Source organism: Sesamum indicum, linkage group LG1 (genome assembly GCF_000512975.1).
Source record: "Sesamum indicum cultivar Zhongzhi No. 13 linkage group LG1, S_indicum_v1.0, whole genome shotgun sequence".
NCBI lineage: Eukaryota > Viridiplantae > Streptophyta > Magnoliopsida > Lamiales > Pedaliaceae > Sesamum > Sesamum indicum.
The window spans coordinates 447,652-469,152 of record NC_026145.1 but is presented as its reverse complement, the minus strand read 5'-3'; the positions used below and the strand labels follow the sequence as shown (position 1 = coordinate 469,152).

The 21,501-nt window shown below is 32.5% G+C and overlaps 1 protein-coding gene and 1 long non-coding RNA gene across 2 annotated transcripts; one reads left to right on the top strand and one right to left on the bottom strand.

Moving 5' to 3' along the window:
- LOC105157072 (ABC transporter G family member 14) lies at window positions 7,650–11,447 on the bottom strand. Its single transcript, XM_011073397.2, has 5 exons — window positions 10,768–11,447; window positions 9,651–10,443; window positions 9,100–9,273; window positions 8,765–8,952; window positions 7,650–8,548 (listed from the first exon to the last, which is right to left on the bottom strand). Exons 1-5 carry the CDS (start codon window positions 10,927–10,929, stop codon window positions 7,904–7,906), a joined length of 1,962 nt encoding a protein of 653 aa, XP_011071699.1. The 5' UTR covers window positions 10,930–11,447; the 3' UTR covers window positions 7,650–7,903.
- On the top strand, window positions 11,855–15,808 carry LOC110012736. Its single transcript, XR_002287942.1, has 3 exons — window positions 11,855–11,967; window positions 15,265–15,422; window positions 15,542–15,808. It is a non-coding gene; the product is annotated as an uncharacterized LOC110012736 (long non-coding RNA).

The window sequence follows — 21,501 nt, the reverse complement described above, 5'->3', positions numbered from 1 at the left end:
TACAAACTTCATATTTTTAATAATTTATACTTATAATTTATTTTTTTTGGCACGTTACCTACGTTTCTTTATTCTTTTTTAATCTTTTTTTTTTTCATCCTTGACACCAATAATTGTATTTTTTTTCTTCTCTATTTCACGTTATATTTATTTTTTATATACATGCATGGATGACTAATATTAATAAATTAAAATAGCGATATATGCATATTTTTACGTTTTTTTAATATATTTGTTTTTGTACTTTATATTAGCATAAAATAAATAAATATAATTTACAACATACTCATTTATTTATACATGCAAAATTATATTTATACCTCGTCTAAAATGTGAAATTATATTTTTTTTTCTTAAAAATTTTGAAATATTCTTTTATTCTTTTTGAGGATTATTATTTTATAATTATTCCCATTTTAGGGTTTGAAAGAAAAATACCAACAAAAAAATATTTGTATAAATTTTTAATTTTACCTATGTGATACCCCTCAATCATTTTTTTTTAAAGTCCGAAGCAAAGGCACTGGGCGCCACTAAGTAGGGGTGTTCAATTCAATCAATAGACCGAAATGTTTAGTCCCGTTAATTAATTGAAAATTGCACACCCTTACCACTAAGCAATCCATTAGGCCTGATCCTACTGACCCATGAATAAGATACCCAACCAATTATTTTTATACTAGTTCTAAATATTTGTTTGACTAATTTTCTTGTAAAAAGCTTATAAAATCTCAAAATAAAATATTTGAATCTTATAAGCTTTCTGAAAAAATTTATTTTTTTTAAAATTTTTTAATAAAATCTATAAGTTATATAATTTTAACAAAAGCTCAGCCAAATACCCTCTTAACACTAATTTGGCAGACCCAAAAACAAGTTGAACATAATAAGATGACTCATCAAATTAGGGATATTCCTAACATCTCGGAACACGTCATACTAAAAATCTCGATCCGCAATAGCTAATCTGTCAATAGCAAGTAAAACAAGTTCAACATAACTTTCAAATTCCGTTCCCCATCAGCTTATAAATGGGGATCATAATGCAACCATAATCGTAACTTGTATTACTCACTCCCACACACATTTTACTCTCAGTTAAACAACGAGCTCTTTGCTCGTTTTTGCACGCCACATACTTATTTTTTACTCAAATTTCAATATTTTTTTATTATCCTACGTCAATTATCACACCATTATTATTACGTTGCTTTAAGTTTTTAAAATTATTTATTCAGTTAATGAATTCTTGATTTAAGAATCAGAATGTTATTCTTGTTTACAAGTTAGAGGTATTTGGCTAAGCTTATAAGCTCCTCAAAATATTTTATAAGATGTTTGAGAGGTTATAAGATCTAAGTATTTGTTTAGCTATTTTTTTAAAGAGCTTATAAGATTTCAAAATAAAATATTTTTTGGATCTTATAATTCTTTAAAAAAAAAATTAGAAAATCTAACTTTTTTTATAACATCTAATAAGCTTAGTTAAATAAAAATGAAATTAGTATTGATATTATATTTATTGAAAAGTATAATTTAAAATATTATAAATTATACAACTAAATAATCATTGCATTAACAAAGAAAATATCAATTATATCTATATTAATATTTGACTAGCATGAATATATATATATATTATTTTTGTTCAAAACTTTAGGTAATAATTCATTATTATTTTATTGTAAAAAGATTATCTATTAATTTTGAAACTAAACTAATATGTACTATTTATAAAAGTATTTAAAAAATATTTAAAAAAAATATATCAAGAAATAACAACTTATTTGATTCGAATGGTATCATATCCATTCTAGTCATTTTACCAACAGAGGACCTTATTATGTCAAACACCCTAACATCTTATTAATCCAAACGTTTTAGAAACTTATTTTTAAACTAAAATCCAACATCTTATAAGTTCCTTAAAAAAATTTACCAAATACCCTCTTAGCCCTCTTTTGATTTTAGAATTTATGTGAAGATAGTTCGATCATTGTGGTGCTATTAAATTCCAATAAGTATTATTATTCAATATTTCGTATAATTTATTAATAAAATATATCTTAATATATTTTTTATATTTGTAAGAAATATAAAGAGTCAAAACGGTGTATTTTAAATTATTGTCTTCAATTAAAAAAGATGTTAATGAAAAATGATATAAAATCTTGATGAGGCGTAAAATAAAAAGATTACATATATATATATATATATATTTTTTTTTTTTTTCTTTTCTAACACCACTATTCTCTCATGCAAACCGCAAGGAAATGACAGAATTGTCAACGAGGGTGAAGAGTGCATTTGTAATTTTAATTTTGATTAAAATGCATTTAACTCCCTGCATTTTAAAAATCGGTTAAAAATTGTTATTTATTTTAAAAATAGTTTAAACCTCCTCTTGTATTTTTTTTAAATGTAGCTCTATATTCGTTAAATATTACTAACGACGCTAACCTTTTTACAAAATAACCGTTATATATTTATTTAGTATATATTATTTTTTATTTTAATAAGTGTTAGATTTGTATTGATCATATCAAAATCATTAGACTTAATTAATCTTAATCATTGAATTACAAATTTAAAAAAATCATATTTTACTAATTTTTAAATATAAATTATAAAAATTATTGAAAAAATAAATTAAATAAAATTAACCAATACCCACAACCTCCTGCCCTGCTCATAGTCCACCCCCAAATCCATCGCCACCCTCCCCACACCGCTCAACCCCCGCCACCTTCCCAGCCCCCATCCCCAATCGTCGTCCCCGAACCTGAGCTATGACAAGTCGCCCAAATTGGAGGTTCCGTCGCTGTCGTCGTTGCCTCCAATCGATCGCCTAGAACAACAGTTTTGGAAACGGTCTTCTTTTGAGCGACAACGGACGCTGTGGTCGTCCGCGTCCCCATTTCTTTATATATATATATTTTCTATTTGAAATTTAAATTAATTAAAAAAATTTATTAATTAAATTAAAAATAATTATTTTTTAAATCAAGTTTTAATTTTCAGTTTTAATAACTATCAAAATTATTTAAAATTAAATATAATTTATTTAAATATGTTTACCTAACGAATAATTTAAATTATTAATATTATATAATATTTAAAATTATTAACATTTATATTAATTAAGATATTTAAACTTAAAAATAAATTTACTATATTAATTTTTATATTGTAATGTTAATTTAAATTATAAAACTTAAAAAATTTATTTTTATATTTTTAGTTAAATATATTTAAAAAATATTTTATTTTTTAGATAGATGAAAATATAAAAAATATCACTTAAAAAGTAAAAAATATACATGTGAAATATATAAACATCATAAGGGCATTTTAGTAAAAAGGGAAAATACAGGGGTACAATGCATTTTAGACTTTAAATATTAGAAAAAAAAGTATAATTTTATATTTTTAAAATGGATAAATATCAATTTATCCCCATCTGATATTAAAAATAAGCAATTATCCTATTTTCTTTTATATATAAGGACTAAATTATTATATTTTAAAAAATATAAAAATAAATTACTATTTATTTTTTTATAAGGTGGTAAGCTTGCATTTTTTCCTTTTTAGAAGTGTTTAAAGCTTGTGTCAAAAAAAAAAAAAAAAGAGGGTTTTAAGTTGATTAAGCCTTTAGCACAATATGCAGGATGCTTTTGATTGTTTTCCAGATAATGAACACATGAAAACAATTTCAGAATTGATCCCCAGCCCCATGGGATCAAATCGAGCATTAGAATTGGGTGGTGGATTGCAGGTTGCAGGGTGAGGTCAAAGATGTTAATTAAATCAAACACTTCCGTGGCGCGAGAATGATTTGTCTGGTACAGTCGCCAGCCTATGCTCATTCTATGTAAATTCTGTTTTCACGATGTATTTTCCAGCTCTGGTTCGCATGTCATGGCTGCTGCTCTCTACTCTAGGCTGATGCATATGCATATTCGTGTGAAAGGAGCTCTCCGAGCAGGTCATTAGTTTCCAGAATTGATTTCGCCTGTTTATACGTTGTTCATTTGCGAATCGGTTTGTTTGTAGAGGGAAAACTTGTCTATGATGAGTTCCTATGCGACCGTCTTGTGAAATATAGCCGCCTGAAGAGATTAAAACAAGGATGAAAGAAGTTTGATTAAGATTAAGAAGCCTTTCGGTTTTATTTTCCTAGTAGAAATTGTTAGTGAATCAAAATTTAGTTTGAAAAAGATTGAGGGATGGCTTTTTGAACTTTTTTTTTTTTTCTTTTTTTTGTGGGGGTTTTGGTGGTGGAGGGGGGAGGATTCATCAACCATTAGCAAATAAAGTGTGCTTGATGAGATCATTGTTTAATGAACTGTACTGCAGCTTCCTGATTTGGTTGTCATTTCTGTTCAATAATTTCCTTTATCAGAATGGATATATCTAGAATCTGCATTGATGAGATGATAATACTAGGCGATATTTTCTTCTGTGATTGCACTAAATGGAAGTTCATGGCAGATATTTGTCATACAAGAGGCGAAAAGGATTTTCCTGATGCAGGTGTTGAAGTTGATGTGTAAAGCAGAGAACATATTCTTAAGTGTGTTCATGTCTCCTTGGTTTCCGATAATTCCTTTAAGATTGCCATAAAATATTGTTAGGCATTACTATTATAATGGTAGAACCAGCTCAATATTTGTCAAAACCTATATGTTGTTTGCTATGGCTTCCTTCTTGGCTCACAATCAGACTGTTCTGAACCAGCTCCACTAAAAGCTTCATTTAGAGGCTACTGGAAACTTGCTATGTTTCTGTCCTAAAAGTATATGGCTCGTACCCTGATACAAGAGCCGAATCCAAAGTTCTCAGAAAAACCATATTTGTGTGCTGCACACATGCTAGTCAATGAATGGAGGCAAACTTTGGTATTCCTTCAGAGGACCTGCTAATATAGGCATGCAGCTATCTGCAATTTCTGTCTTACAACATTCCAGGAACTATCCAGGACAATTTTTTCATCAGTTTGCCGCATCACGTCACTACTTGTAACTTATGAGAAGTCGAGATGGAGTGGACTTACTTTGCACTTGGATGCTGCACTTCGTGAATTAGCTTGCTCTGTTTCAGTTGATTTATGAAATCCATACTCGGCAATAAGTTCAGTCACAGAGCAGTAAAGTGGTTAGTGCTTTTGCAACAGAAATGAATGGGTTCAATTGTTTGCAGAAATTCATTGGGTCCAGAAAATGCACTTGAAACAGTATTATTTGTGGATTCAGGATTGATTACCAAATTGAATTTCGCCATTGCTTTTGCTACTTTCATGTTGGGCATGCTAGCCAGCATACTGTATCCAAGAGATCCTCTTGTTGTTCTTTCTTTCTGTTTCCTTTGTTAGGGGAAGAATAGTTCTTTAGCTATTGCCTTCTTCCAGGGATCTTAGGATTCCGGTGGATTTAATTTTGTTTTGTCTTGGCTTTGTTTCATTTTATTTTGCTTTTGGTCCTTGGTCTATTAGCTTAATTTGTCTTTGTGCAGTAGCCCACTAACCATAAAGAAGTCCACTATCCTATGTTCTGGGGCCATGTAAAACAATATAAAAATAAATTAACCTGATAGGATATTAATTAATCCTGTATTTATTTATAGTAATTTAGGAATATGTTCTCTTTATGTCTACTGACTGCTAGGACTTGTATATATTTTGTTCTCAGAGCAAATTTGAGATGATTGTTCCTCAATCTTGATTAATGAACGAATTACAAGTATACTGTATACGTATGATCTCTCCTCTTATAGTAAATTGAGTTGAGATAAGACTGTGTTGCTTTGATGTTCACTCTATTAGTGCATTATGTCGTTGTGGAAATGATAAGGATCACTCCACGTTCTTTTTCTGGACTCTGGATCATCAAATTCAAGAGGAAGCTCTTCATGTATATACACAACTATTTATGCATGTGCATGCTATACAGAACTTTCCAAACAACCCAAAGCTTTAGATTTTGCTACTTTTTTCATAAAGAATCTTAAGATCTCCTGTTGCTGCTTCTCAAGCTGCAATATTCATACAGTTCTCTTTCAATCTGGACCTCACTCATAAATTTACTGTTCACTATCATGATCTGTCAACATTGTAACTTGTAGGAGATTGTGTACATGCCTTTTGTGAAGCTCACATTACAAACGGAAAGTTTCTTAATTGACCACGGTCTGAGAAGGTTACGGCTATCAAATACAAAGTTCAAGGATCTTTTTGGTATAAAAGTAATATATTTTGCATTGGATTGCTGAAATGATCAACATGACCATCCCTCCCTAGCTCAAGACCCAAATGATTTTCTTTTGATTCTAGCCATTTTTCACAAACTTATACTTTTTTCCGGCCATCCATTTTGTTTAACTATACTGAAACAGGTTCATCAATCTGCATCCACTGTTCAAACTAAGCTGAACCAGAATCCTGAGATTTGGTTCATGGCCTATTTCAAAGTAAAAATGCTACAGTTTAAAGCAAGGAATGTGCTTTCTTGAGTTAACCACCTCAATTCGGTTGTTGTTTTTTTTGTCCAGGTCCCACTGTGCAAAGATACAGCCAACTGAAGCACCCATTACTTTTTCCATCAATCAGATACCACAAGCCATCAGAAGCATGAAGGGACATTACTGCATGTGCTTGTCCTTTTCTACTGTTTCAGAAAGTGAGTGGCTTACACTGCACTATAAGAAGTAGAAAATGACAAGGATTTTGGATGTCACTACCCTTCTCATTCATGAGCCCTCCACTGACAGATGTACCACTATATGTTAAGGATCTTCTTCTGTTTGCTTCAGTTGGACAAATCCTTGCCATCTGAATATAAATTTTATTAAAAATGATATGAGATATCTGGACTTTTCTTGCTTAAGTTGGTACGCTTGTGTTAAGACTTCAGTTTCTCTTAAGCTTCAACATTTCTTCCTTTTCTTTTAATGAATTTTGCATTGAAGATTCCGTCACAGAAAACTACTTCTATTGCTAGTTATAATCTAATTTGATCTTTACATATATAGCAACAGTTGACTGAAATTTGTTCTTTGATTATTACCTCTAGAGTTCTGCCATTTTGTGGATCACGTGAGGACGAGATGATCTTTTGGTGGATGCTCATCTTTGTTCTCTGGAGGCCACAAGCTCCAAGCTGTTGATTAGAAGGTGGAACTCTTATCTTAAATTCAACTTTTAATGTTTCTTATGAAAAAATTTAACGCCAAGAACACAATGAGAAGCCGAAATCATAGGGAGGGAAGAAAATAATAGAGTGTAATTCTTGGATGGACCGTTTGAAGAGAATTTGATGTGCTCACTTGCTTCATCCAATAGCCATGATCAAGAGGAATCTGGTGATAAAACACCTTTGCCACCTCTGATCCAAGAGTTGCTAGTGGACCAGGAGCAATCCACTAGAGAATGACCCATAAATTTGGTACTGGATTATACAAATCTATACAAAATAGAATGTAGTGATTACTTTTCTCATATCACTATCATTTGCCTTCAAGATCCTTCGGTTTCATAAATCGTGCTCTCTTTTGTGGTCAATGCATTTGCAGGAGTCAGCTAATCAAAATTTTGTGGATTCAATGCCCCACATGGGCTGATAATCCTGTTCTGTAGAACGCGATTTTGCTTTAAGGTTTAGTCGCTTATTTACTCTTATTCTTATCATAACATGCGCACTTCTTGATGGATGTTCAAGTTTATTCCACAAGTATGAAAACCTGTCATGAATCAGATTTATACAAACCATCGCCAGAGGGTACAACGCTAATTTTATAGTTGTCTATGATCAAAACCTGGCAATGGGTGTTTGCCTAAACTATCATTATTTCTCGGTCGAAGAAATAAAAACTGTTGAACTTCTATAGGTCTTCCACTAAGCATCCTTCACCGTACCCGGTGTAAAGCTATGTATGCAATAAACCGATAGCCCACCAGCATCAGCACCATGATGGACATATCCATCCACAAATGGCTTAAACCTACTGACTTGATGGCAGGATAATCTGAAACTCGGCAATAGACTTCCTTTGCACATTCATAGTAGTCATCCTCGTTGTAGTGAACCCCAAGAAGGAGCTTGTAACAATAGTAGCTGTAACTCAGATATTTTAGCCAGACTATGAATGGGGGAATTTGTCGGACATAATATCCTCCGGCAATAAGGAAGACCAAAGTAGTTACTGAGGCTAAAGTTGCAGCTTGTTTGACGTCCATGAGTATGGCACCAAATGCCAAGCCAAGACTTTGGGAAACAAGGACGCTAAAAAGGACAACCAAAAGTGAGAGGACAAAGCTCGAAGGGTCAGGTTTAAGGCCACCCATCCAATAAAAAATGAATGTAAATGCTGTTGGCAGTGCAAGCTCCATGGGAAGATCTCCCACTGTTCTGGCTAGAAAGTAGGCAGAGAGGCGGTACATACCAGACGACCTTTCCTTGATTAGCATGTTTCTTTCTTGGGGAAAGGTGAAAACAGCATTGTACAGTGGGTAGAAGCCCCAAAACACTGAGAAAAAGAATAACATGGCAATCTGCAATTGGAAGTAACTCTTATTAGCATCTATTATAATTTAAATGTTAGCAACAGACAGTATTTTGGCTTATTTGTTGGCTTATGATTCATGGAATATTTGAAAAGCTGATCATAAGTGCGGTGTTTAACACTTGTCAGATAGTGTAACAGCAGCATTTGTTTGCTATGATGTCTGTTTGAGGGGAAGTATTATTCTGGTTGTGGAAAAGCTTACACGGTCATCAATGTGAGATGAAGGAGTGCGCCACCATAAAAGCCCGCCTAGTATTGCCACGCTTAAGACTTGGAAGATTCTTAACCTGTTGAAGGCTTCGAATCTTCGTTCCCGGAGTCCCCGTAAAAGCAGGATCTTGAATTGATGCCACCAAGTTGTGCACCATTTCTCAGATTTCACATCATTTCCTGCATTACCAGATTATGATCAGTCGCGAATTAGCAGAAGTGAAGGTATAGACATTAGAGCATGTGGGAATGGTTGTCTTCCTACTCAAGATTGGAAGAAACATAATGAGTTATCTTAATATAAGGAAGACAAGTGCAGACACTTACCTGTGGATGCTTCTTTGTAATTGTAGCTGCCGACATCTGAACTGCATAGCTCAATTTTCAGTCTTGTAGAAATGTTCTTGTCATAAGCAGAGATGAGAAATTCTCGCACAGATGTTGAGTCTTGTTGCGAGCTGTCACTCTGGTCAGTAGCATGCTGGAAATCAGGTCCAATTCCTGGAATTACATACGACATTCATATCTCTACAAATGATAACTAACAATTTGACGACTCTACTTTTTAACATTATCACTTTCTACCTATTCTCGGAGGGGGTTTCTATTAGCAACTGTTAAATTCCATTACTAAAAGGGATTACCATAAGCTGGAGTGATCCATATATTGCTGAATGTGAACATTATGAGGTGGGTCCATTTAATCTCCATTAAAGTTTTAATCATGATCACATGCTAAGTGGTATTAAGTGACATTCTATGTTGTGTGAGAAGGACATTTGAATTTGGAAAATGTTAAGATAGCCTTGACTTTCAAAACTATCAAATATGAAGCTCGTATAAAGTACATTGTACAGAAGGTAAGAAATTTTAATTACCATTAGCAAGATCAAGCAAGAGATCAGCAGGATTGACAGTGAGCGATGTTGAAAATCCAATGGAAGAGAAATACTCCAACGCAGATGATGCAAGGCCATAGTAGATTGGCGAACCTTCTGATAGCAAGACTACCTTGTCGAACATATAGTAAAGACGGCTAGAAGGCTGATGAATGGTGGTTATAATAGTTCGACCTCCACTAGCAAGCCCTTTGAGAGTCTTCAAGATCCGCTGAGCTGCCGTTGAATCAAGACCTGAAGTAGGCTCATCCAGCAGTAGCAAACTTGGGTTGATCAGCATTTCTTGACCTATGCTAACCCTCTTCTTCTCTCCACCTGATATTCCTCTGAACAGTGGCCCTCCTATCATGCTGTTCTGACACCTTGTTAACCCCAGCTCTGTTATAACATGCTCCACATGCTGTACTTTCTCTTCTTTGGTCAGGCTGTTGGGTAGCCTTAGTAGTGCAGTAAATACAAGAGTTTCAAATACCGTGAGATGTGGATATAGAACATCATCCTGTGCAACAAATCCAGTTCGACGTTTGATAGAACCTGAAAATGGCTGGCCGTTGTAAGTGATCTTTCCAGACAACCTCCCAGAAAGGCGGCCTCCAAGGGCTGTGAGGAGGGTTGTTTTTCCGCTGCCTGATGGACCAAGCATTGCCAGTATCTCTCCGGGACAAACCATGCCTGTTATCCCATTGAGTATTGTTTTCTCTTTAGTGCTTGATGTTCCTCCACAACATGTTCCTTTTCTTTCAGAATTTACCTTGTAAACAATCTCCTCAAACTGAAAGGTAAAAAGAATGTTCAGTAGGTTTGCATTGTAGTAACTGACGGATGTTACTGAAAACTATTTGAGTCTTGGTGTGGAAAAGCTTGTACTAATCATAGTCTTCATTTATACGAATCACTAGTTTTGTAGGTAAAACATATTTGTGTTTATCTGGAAACTGTATCTATTCTCTAGCATCTTTGAACATTTAAGCAGTCTGGTGACGATTGAAGGTCGGTGTCAGTAAGCATGCTTGTGTGCTTCTTTTTGAGTTGTGTGTGCGTGTGTATGTGTATGTATGTGTGCGTGTGAGAGAGAGAGAGAGAGAGAGAGAGAGACCTTTAAAGTTATGGGATATAAAATCCGTTGTAGAAAGGACTGTGAATTCCTCTGTATGGGGTAAGCCAGATAAGCGGTGTTACACGCCTCCGGCCTGTTCGGCAGACCTGTAACCAGTTCAGTGCCATTTTCCAGTTTTGGAGCCACGGAACAGACTGGCATGGTGAACTGATACTAGAACTGTTTATATGTCGTAGTATGCTGGTGAAAGGGGAAGTTAAAGAGCTGCTTTTAACTTTGGTTCGAAACTGAACTAGTTGCTACAAATATATAAGCAGAGACTTAGAAACAAGAATCTATTGCGTATTAAAGTGTCTCTGATGTAGGCCTCCCCTATCTTGTGGGATCCCACCTTTTTCTCTTAAAAAATTTCTATACTAGTCTAGATCAGTTATTTATACTAATTTCCCTCTGAGTACTATTTCTTTTATCAACTTGACATCCCATCTCTCTCTTATCATCTGATGCTTTGCTTTTCTAGCAATCTTTTTTTGGTGTTATCCTTCTTATGACCTACTCTGCTTGGATCTTCCTGCAGCTTGAACTTAGTTGGTGGGATATGAGAACCACCACTGAGCAGTGGACAATATAGTTTCATAAGCGTTTTGTGCTTGCAAGAAACTTGTTTATATTTTTACCTGTATAAAATTGGAGAACATAGGAAATACCAAATATAGTAGTATCCTAGAACAAAGGCCTTAAGCCTTGGTGGTGCTTAAAGCATTTCTTATATTTATATTTGTTGGTCATGTAAACATGAAGACTTGGAAGTGATTTTTTCGTCTACTTGGTAGACAATGATAGTGCTTCCCACCTTTCGCCTTATCTCTATTAATTAGTTCTGATTTGTTTATGGTTTTTCTGCAAATGGATTCTTACATTATATGCATGTCAGTTCTTGCCCTGAAGCACCACTTCCATATTTTCTTTTTTGTTTACTGTCGTATTTCATTTTCTTAGGGCTAATAGCGGTTTTTATTTGAGATGTCACTGTGAATATTGGAATGATGCATTATGCATAAATAAAGTATTGTACATCTTTTATGCTCCTTGACATCATTTAGCCATTGAATTCTCATAAATGTTTGACTGAATTTCTGCACTTTGCAGGAATCATTTACTGAAACTAAAAGAACAAATTGTGTATTAATTGGGATGATTAAGAAACTCGACCTATCTCGTCCTCCCGTCTCTTGAGAGGTAATTTTGCTGTCTGCATCCCTTTTCTTTCCTGTTGTTAAGAGAAGTAACTATGACGTCAGTGGTTGTTCGACCTTGATAATTTTTGCTATAGACTTTCCAAAATTTTGTACAATTAATACGACTGTGTAAAAGGTCTGAAAAAATGTACACATATTTTTCAGAGCTAGAGAATCCAAAGGTATATCTTCCGAATTGTGAGTTGGTAGTCCGTGAATGATAGTATTTTATTTCATTTCATCAAAGACAGTCAAACTAACATAGAAAAATTGAAGTCATCTGCAATAGTCTTGTATCTGTTAAAAGCTCATAGGATATCCATTTTCTCCAGTGGAAGCATTGATGCTCTTTATCAGTCCTCCACAAACAGAAGCTCAGGCATAAACTTATGACAGAGACCAAACTTCCAAAATCAACTGTACGAGATCAAGATCAGCAAATATAAAAGTTGAAAAGAAATGGTTCTTTTACTTGTAAAGCCCACTGATTCTCATTTCCCTTGTAAAATTCCTTCCTCTCCCAATTTCTTTAGCTACAGTTTTTCAACATTCGTATCGACAGAAATCATATCTGCCCTTGTGTCATTGAATGCCTAAGTTGTCTTTATTCATCAGAAAAGGTGTAGAAAATGTGAGATGAATGAAATTTGATGCTAGACAAAAAGCACCCCCCCCTCCCTCACCCGAGACACATAATATTCTCTCTGTTTACTTCCCATTCCTTCATTGTTTTCACTGGATGAGAAAAGAGAAATGATTAAAGGAGGAAGCAATCAATCTGATTCCAATTCCTGCCCATAGAAATTGTTTGTTTTTTTTTTCACAGAGCACTGAGATTTGAGGAATGGGGTCATGGTGGAGCCATTCTTCAATGTATTTTAGTCTCTTTTTTTAACTATCCTTGACACTGGATGCGCATTTATTATACATTATATATGATATGATGATGTGCACAATCACAATCCCTCCTTGAGGTTGAATTGAAGTCTTGCTTTTTGCTAATCCTCGTAATACCAACTTGTTTATTTAAGCTTCTTTGGAGCCACTTTCTTCCACTACTACCCTCACCTTTCCCACCTATTTACTTTTTACACAGATTCCTTTTCCTTGTCTTAGATCTTTCTTTAAATTTATAGCCTCATGTTGCATGCAGGATTGGATTCCCACCCTCGCATGTAGCTTGTAGCATCGGCTACCGATGTTGATTTAACAAAATTATGTTGTTATATCGTTGTGTGTGTAGGGTATATTTATCTGCTTTTTACGTATAATAGTTAATGATTCGAGCTTGAGTCGAGATTTTGAAAAATTTCAAACTTCACCTCACTTACAAAGAAAATATTTAAATTACTTTATAATCAGTTTAAATAATATCTTTACTTATTTGTCCTACTTATTATTGTTATTCTTCCAGTTTATCAATAAAAATAACATATGACTTGATAAAACGTTTGATTTTATGATAATACGTACTCATTATTATAAGTATTATTGTTATTTTATTTTAATATATATGCAAAGTTTTCAATAAATTCCAATTTGTGTTAATGAAAGCCCATGTGTTCTTTTCTTTACTCAATCCCCACCATCCAAACAGAACACTGTCCCAGCTATGGAAGTTCATGCAAGCGAATCGATTTATCTTCATTTGAATTTGTCTTTATTGTGATTTCTCCTCAAAATTAGGAATTATGCATGCAGCAAAATGCCAGTGAATCTGAGACCTCCTCTCAAATTCTCATCTAAACTATTATGCTTTGAATAACCACTGCCGCCTTCTTATCCACTCTCAGATTTTTTTGTTTGTTTAGTCAATTGATCAAAGATTCTTGCAACCTAATAAGTCAGCTTTTGATGTCGATACCCATTGTTAGTGAAACTTAACCGTTTACAAAACCCTAAATTGTAGTCGGGATATCAATACGTTTGAGTCTAACTCGTACCAAGACTTACATGTTTTGAACCTACATAGCAAGGGTCATCTTGAATTCGACTTTTGAATGACTATTGATACGAACTTATGTGTATATATATATACATAAATATGTATAAGTAGGAATATCAATGGGTATGAGTCGAGGTCGTAGTTGTAGATAGAGGTGGATCTGGTTTCCACTATGGAGACTTTCCCCTTGAGATTTAGGTTGAGGCAATCACTTTCAAGGAAAGGGAAATAACTTTCACCCCCATATTCATATAACAACAACAACTACTACTACCCTTTTATTTTCATTATCTTTGCATTATTCTTTCCAAACCACCATCCATTGTCTTTCCCCATTATTCTCCACTTACCTTTGCTCTTCTATATTTTCTTTTCAATCCAATAATTGCTTTCAATAACATCTCAAAACTTTTCCTTCTGCATACATTTAAAAATGTTTGTGATTTATTATTATTTTATTTCGATGGGCTGTTATATTCACATTATATGATTTTTACACTCATTGAAAATGATTTACCTAAATAATTACATACGATAATTTTAAATAAAAATATTTATAGAAGATGGAACAAGAAGAAATGTTTGTACATTTCTCTAATATTTTATTAAATAAAAAAGATTTTGATATTTTGATCTTGCCGATTAGCTGATATATATATATATATTTGAGAGAGAAAAACTTAAGAATTGTGATTAGGGAGATGGGTTAATAGAGAGTAAAGAGGAAAACAAAATCATGCATGTTTATGATATATATTCCAAGTCCAAGAAGATAATGAGGGCAATATGTATAATACGAAAAGAATGATGTCGTTTCTTGAGTTTATGTAATGGAGTTAGGAAGTCGACACGTGGCAAGCACTCCTAGTTTCTAGTGGGGGGTAAATGGTGAGATTTTTTATTTTTATTCTTTTTCCATTTTAAATATTATTATTCTAATAATCATGGTTTGAAAAACACGATTCTTGGTGGATTGTGGGCTGTCCCTACTCTCTACTCATTATTAAAATATTGAGTTATGAGATTTTGCACCTTTCTGGTACAATTTGTTTTAAAGTCGTCTTTGGCCTTTGAGCGTTCTCACTCTCACTGTCAGTTTTGGCCTAATTATTTGTCACTTAATTAACAACCTAATTAATGCACCTTCTTTAAAAGGAGATAAGATTTGGTGGGATGTTTTGGACATTAAATATAACCAAAAATTATTTAAGCTGCTGAGGTTATAGTGTTAGTTCCTTCTTTGCCATCTGATGCTACCTTACACTTTTCGACTTCTCATTGCTGTATTTTTTTTTTTTCTTTACCTTACACATGACATTATTTAGTGTTTTCTCTTTTTATTTTTGTTTTCAGATAGGTGATGTCGCTTTCAACTTGATCGGTGTCTCATTGTGTGAGGTATTATTCATTTTGGCTTTAGAGTTCATTTGCATTCTCAATTGGAATTGTGATTCTCATAGACATCGCTAAGTGATGTGGCTTGCGACTCGATCGGTATCCCATTGTGTGAGGTATTATTCATTTTCGCTTTAGAGTTCATTTGCATTCTCAATACTGGAACTGTGATTCCCACAGATATCGCTAAGTGATGTCTAACTTTGTATGAACCCCACGATTTTATCCTGAAAAGGTATATCACTAAAAGGATGAGGCTTTGAGGTCTATAAGTCACCCAAGTTCCTCGTCAGCAACCAACGTGGGACTTGCCAAATGATGTGTTTGCGACTTGATTAGGGTTCCGTTGCACAAGATATTGTCCGCTTTAGTTTTTGTATAGACCTCAGGATTTTGTCCTGAAAATACAACTTGCTAAAAAGATGAGTTGTTGATGTTTGTAAGTCGAGCAAGCTTCTCGTCTGCAACAAATATGGGATTTACCAAATAATATGGTTTGCGATTTGATCGGGTTTTATTTTGCAAGATATTATCCACTCTAATTTTATATGAACTCTACGATTTCTTAAAAGACGCCTTGCTAAGAAGAGAAGTCATTGGGACTTATAAACCTCTTAAATTCCTCCTTTGCAATCAACGTGAGACTTGCCAAATGATATGGTTACAATCAACATCTTTATATGTTTTATTGCGTGAGTTATTATCCGTTCTTATTTTATAAGAAGCCCAGAATTTTTTGAATGGATTTCAACCGTTGATTGTTGTGACTTGATCCCACGTAAAAAGAGGTCATAGAAAAGGAGGTATCCCACTAACAGTTAGTGCTTGTACTTGAAATATTTTTAAAATTAAAGAATGGAGGAAAATAAATCTACTCTTGTTCTTGCTTAAACAAAATGCAGTAGCAATTGGACTTGGAACTTATAGCGTGCATGCATGTGCATGCTAACTCCTCATTACTCCTTTCATCGATTATCGATCGTGTGGCTGCTATTTGTTTATTATATCATAATCATATTATATATTTCTAGATTTAAAATATTTATTTAATTTTAATACATATATATATTGACCTTTGGAGAAAAGGTAGTATATATATATATATATATATATATATATATATTTCTCTTTGGTATCACAAAGGTCATGTCTTTGCAATTACTAGCCAAAAAATATAATTAAAGTCTCCTATATATATATATATACTTTATTTAAAAGCTTTTTTGTCTCTCTCCTTACATATATAAATGGTAAATATATTATCTGATATAGATATCAAAAGGCTGATCGAATATATCAACAATTTTATATTAAAGCATATATCAAATTAAAGACAACAAATTTGAAATTATTATAAAAGAAAATAAATGTCCGGAAAATTGAAACCCGCACAAAGTTTTTAAAAAAGTTTTAACTTGAACAAGGCCGGTCTTAGGGACGGATTTTGAGATGGGTTGTGAATAAAATACACTCGGATTTACTGGCAAAAAAGTATTCAAAATGCTTGCTTCTTAGAGTTGGAATCATGGAGTGAATATTTACAGAATCAGAGACGGAAAGTTTTCGTCTCGAATATACCATTGAGCCTTCAACTACAAACGGAGCATTGGAATTTTCAGTATTTTAATCAAATATCTGCGATGAAAATGTTGCTTTTAGAGACGGAAAATCCGTCTCTAGAAACACAAAACTATATCCATTAAGCACCTGTTTTATGTAATTAGGATCCCAAAGCACAAAATTAACCTTCATATCTCCAGTGATTAGTTCATAATATTCTTCTGGGTATATCATATTAAAACCCCCTGAGTTTAGGTTCAAATACACAATCACCCAATGTCTTTTACAAAATTATAAGTACAGTACTTGAAGTTAATTGTAATTACAAATAATCTCTCTATTCGATAGAAAAGGTTTGCACAAACACCCTCTCAGAGGATTATACCTGTAATTTTTAAAAAATATGGGGTGTTTGTGTATTTAAATATAAATTAAAGGTGTCAATGTAATTCAAGCTATTCATTCAATACATTAATATGACTAAAAACAAAACAAATTACGATAATTCAATAACCCACATAAAGTTTATAAATATACAAACGTTTGGTGGGACTGAAATACATGATCTGGAACTTATCCGTGCGACTTTAACCTTAGCCTTAACACTAGGCTACAACATCATTGGTGATATTAATATTAAGGGATAATTACACTCTCCTCCCCTGAGGTTTGGTGTAATTACACATAGACCTCCTGTGGTTTGTTTCCATCTAACAAATAAGTCCATCCATTAGATAAAGTTAACCGAATTTGCTGATGTTAACAAAAAATTTGAAAAAAATCTATATTTACACCCGATTGACTTATTACTGACTTATACAGGTCAAAATAAATCTTTTTATAATCAAATTACCTTCATACGTCTTCACGCGTTAATGCATGTGAGAAGGTATATTTCACCGTTATAAGGATAGTTTAGTCCGAAAAAATTATTTGACCTATAATAAATCAGTAATAAGCCAATCGAGAGTAAATATCAATTTTTATTTAGTGTTTCTATTAATATCAGTAAATTTAGTGAATTTTGACTAACAATAGACTTATTTGTTAGACGGAAGCAAACCTTAAGATGCTAAATATAATTTTTCAAATCACAGAGGGTCTTACGTGTAATTACACCAAACCTCAAGGGAGGGGAGTGTACGTAGTATTGATAATTAAAATTGATGATATATTTATAACTAATTCACTTAAAAAAAACAATATTCAAGAACAGTGCAAACCAACTAATTTATGTTGATTTGAGAGAGGATTATGCTTCTAACTGACATTAGTTAAGTTATCTTTTCAACAATTAATGCCATCGTTTTTAGACAAAAGTAAGCATGATTAGTTAATTAAGTAGTCCTCATGATTGAGATTAGTAGTTGTTGTTTTATTTTGTATTTTAATTTAAATATATATTAATTTCTTTTTAATATAAAATAATATATAATTATTCTATTTGCCATCACCTATTTTTTTTTTTTAGTAAAAACGATGAATTTCATCATACCATACATGAAAATATTCAAAATCTTTCCAAGAAAAGGGAGATTAAATATTATATCAATATCAATAAACTGACAAAATACATCAATTCGATCACAGTACATACAAAAAATTTATATTAAGTGAGATAAATACCCATTACAATAAACTCATATTAAGTGAGACAAACGGTCATAAATTTAATAGAAATCGAACCATTACCTCAAACTTATTTAAAGAAGTCAACCTTAACTATTAGACTAAGACATTGTTGATCGGAAGTGCTACCTTTACCCACTCACTTACTGCACCAACCTTAAAGACTGCAAAGATCAATTTTTGGAGCATGATTAGGGTCCCGTTGCAACAAAATATAATATTACACATAAAATATTAAATGATAATCTTAAAATTTCAGCGTAAATATGTATTAAATGAATGATAATGATTTTAATTTTATCACAATTTAATTATTGTTATACTAAAATTTGTTTTAAATAATCCCACAAACAAATACATACTTGAAGGGAAAAATTTGAAGGAAAAAAAAACTTGAAAAAATATTATTTTTGGTAATGGTTAATTATTAAAATTAAAAGTGAAAAATCTGGTAATTAAGTACTAATTAACTACAACTACTAACCGTTGCTTCTACAACCATTAATTAAATCATAGCAAATATTTTGATAAATTACAATTAAAATCATGTTATATATTTATTACTTGTGATCAAACATATTTTTTTGTATTAATTTTTGTTTGACTGTGCGACTAATATTAATTTATTATAATTTTTGAACAAGGTAAAAAATAATTGAGTTTTTTGTAATGATTTATATCCAAACAATTACATGGAAAATATTTTGAGGTGCAGTGCAGACAAAATCTGGATATATATTATATGAGATGATTAGACAGCATTCAGAAAGAAGCAAATGCGATGCATATCCATCAAAGTGATTGCATTGATTTTGTACCATATCCCATGTGTTTTTCACTTCATTATTATTATTATTTTCCCATCTCTAGACCAAAAGAAATTTCATGCCACCCCCAAAAATCCTTACTTAAATGGAGAAATTATATTTTTAGTTTTATAAGATCTTTTTCATTTTTCATTTCACGAAATTCTGAAACTATTTTAAAAAAGTTCATAAAATAAAAGAGTAAACGGTTCGAAAATTGGGACACATTTAGTCCTTTGCTTTACAAACTCTCTTAAAATGGTCCAAAAATTGAGAAATCCGACACATTGCTTTACGGAATTTATCGGACTAATGTATTGATTTTTTTCGAAATTTTCGTAAAATTTTATCGGACAAATTTTATTGGTTTTAGAAAATCTATAAAAATACTGAACTCACGTCTTGTTTGACTAAAATATAATTTCACCCTTGTACTCATGTAGATATTTGAGTTGGATGTAATATTAGATCAGATTCCAAAAAAGAGAATGAGGTGGTTGGAGAAAGTGGAGGAAGAAGGGTAGCTAGGGTTTAAGATGTTGTGGACAAAGAAAATCTACACAATCACGCGTGTGTGCCTTGTCTGCTCCTAATATTCTTTTTTGGCTTCTACTACTCTATATATATATATATATTAGTTGTTATTGTACGCAATTTTTGTGAATATAAAAAATTATAATGTAAAATAAAGAGAAAAAAATTATAAAAAGACACAAAAAGTAATGAGGTAATAAAAAAGAAAGAAATGTGGAGTGAAGGAAGAAAGAAAAAAAATAATATAATTATGGGTTTATAAAATATAAAGTTTTACATGTCAAATTTAATCATCTATATTTTTAGTCAATTTTATTAAATAATATACAAAAATAGAAAATTTTATCCGGAGCCCATATCCATTCCTTAAAAATCGATTATTAAAGAAAAAAAATTTGATATCGATCATACTGCATACGACGATCCAACAACCCTCCTATCTTTCCGTAACTATTATCAATTCACACATACGTATCCTAATTGCGCAATGTCTACAACGTCGAGCTGGTCATACTTTAGACAGTACTATTTATATACTCAATTGCGTATTTTAAATATTAATAAAATTTTACTATGATCGACTCGGACAGTGGGCTTATATTTCATGGTGAGAAAATCAATTATTAAGGAGAAATAATACCATAGATTATGTAATAAGGGGATAATATTGGAGGTAGGGTGAGATTGGATAGTTATGATTGTTGCAATGATAAAAAAGATGAAAAATGAAAATATATAGAGGGAATAATGGTAAGAATGATGGGTGTAATGATGATAATTTATTGTAAAAAGGGGAGGGGGAAAATAAAAGCTAAAATGCAGCTCTTAGGTTGTTGGAAGTGGAGGAAATTAAATATAATAATTGGGATGAGAATGATTGTTGGTGTAGAATATCATAAGTGTATCTTCCAATTTTAATATGCTTAGAGAGCACGCGCACACCATATCTCTTTCTCTTTTACCCTACATATATATTCCACCTCCTCTTTCTTCCCCTACATATCCTTTTTTTTTTTTTTTTTTTCCTACTCAATTTTGATCCAAATTCAATTATTGGGAGAGATGATGGGGTTTACGATTCAATTGGTGTTCCGATGCACGAGGGTGTTGTCCGATCTGATTTTGTAAGAACGTTAAGGTTTTGTTTTGAAAAAGACATTTTGCTATGGAGAAGATGGTCTCAGAGCTTATATATAAGTGGCTCAAACTCTTCGTCTGCAACCAATGTGGAAATATTTATCTGTATCAATCGTATAATGTTGAAAGTCTGATTTCAACACTTTATCGAGAGAATTTCACAATCGGGTTTAAAAATATACGTAGTTTCGATTAATGCTTTTCTCCTCTATAAATGTATCATCAAATAAAAATATATAAATCGTATTTCTTGATATTTTCTGTATACATGTGAATGTGCTCGACCGCTAGTATAAATTATGAGCGGGGTTCAGTTGCAGACCTGTCATAGACGAACAATACTCAGACCCGAATGTATTAAAATAGCTAATACTCAGTTTCGAATGCATGACTTCATATATATTAGATCCAGACTTTGATCCATACTCATTGAGATAAGTATTTTAGTATGAGTAGGGTTAAACACTAACATAGTGTTTGGTTTCATTTTTGGCCCATCTCATGGTAAATATTTGCCGTGATTTGTTTT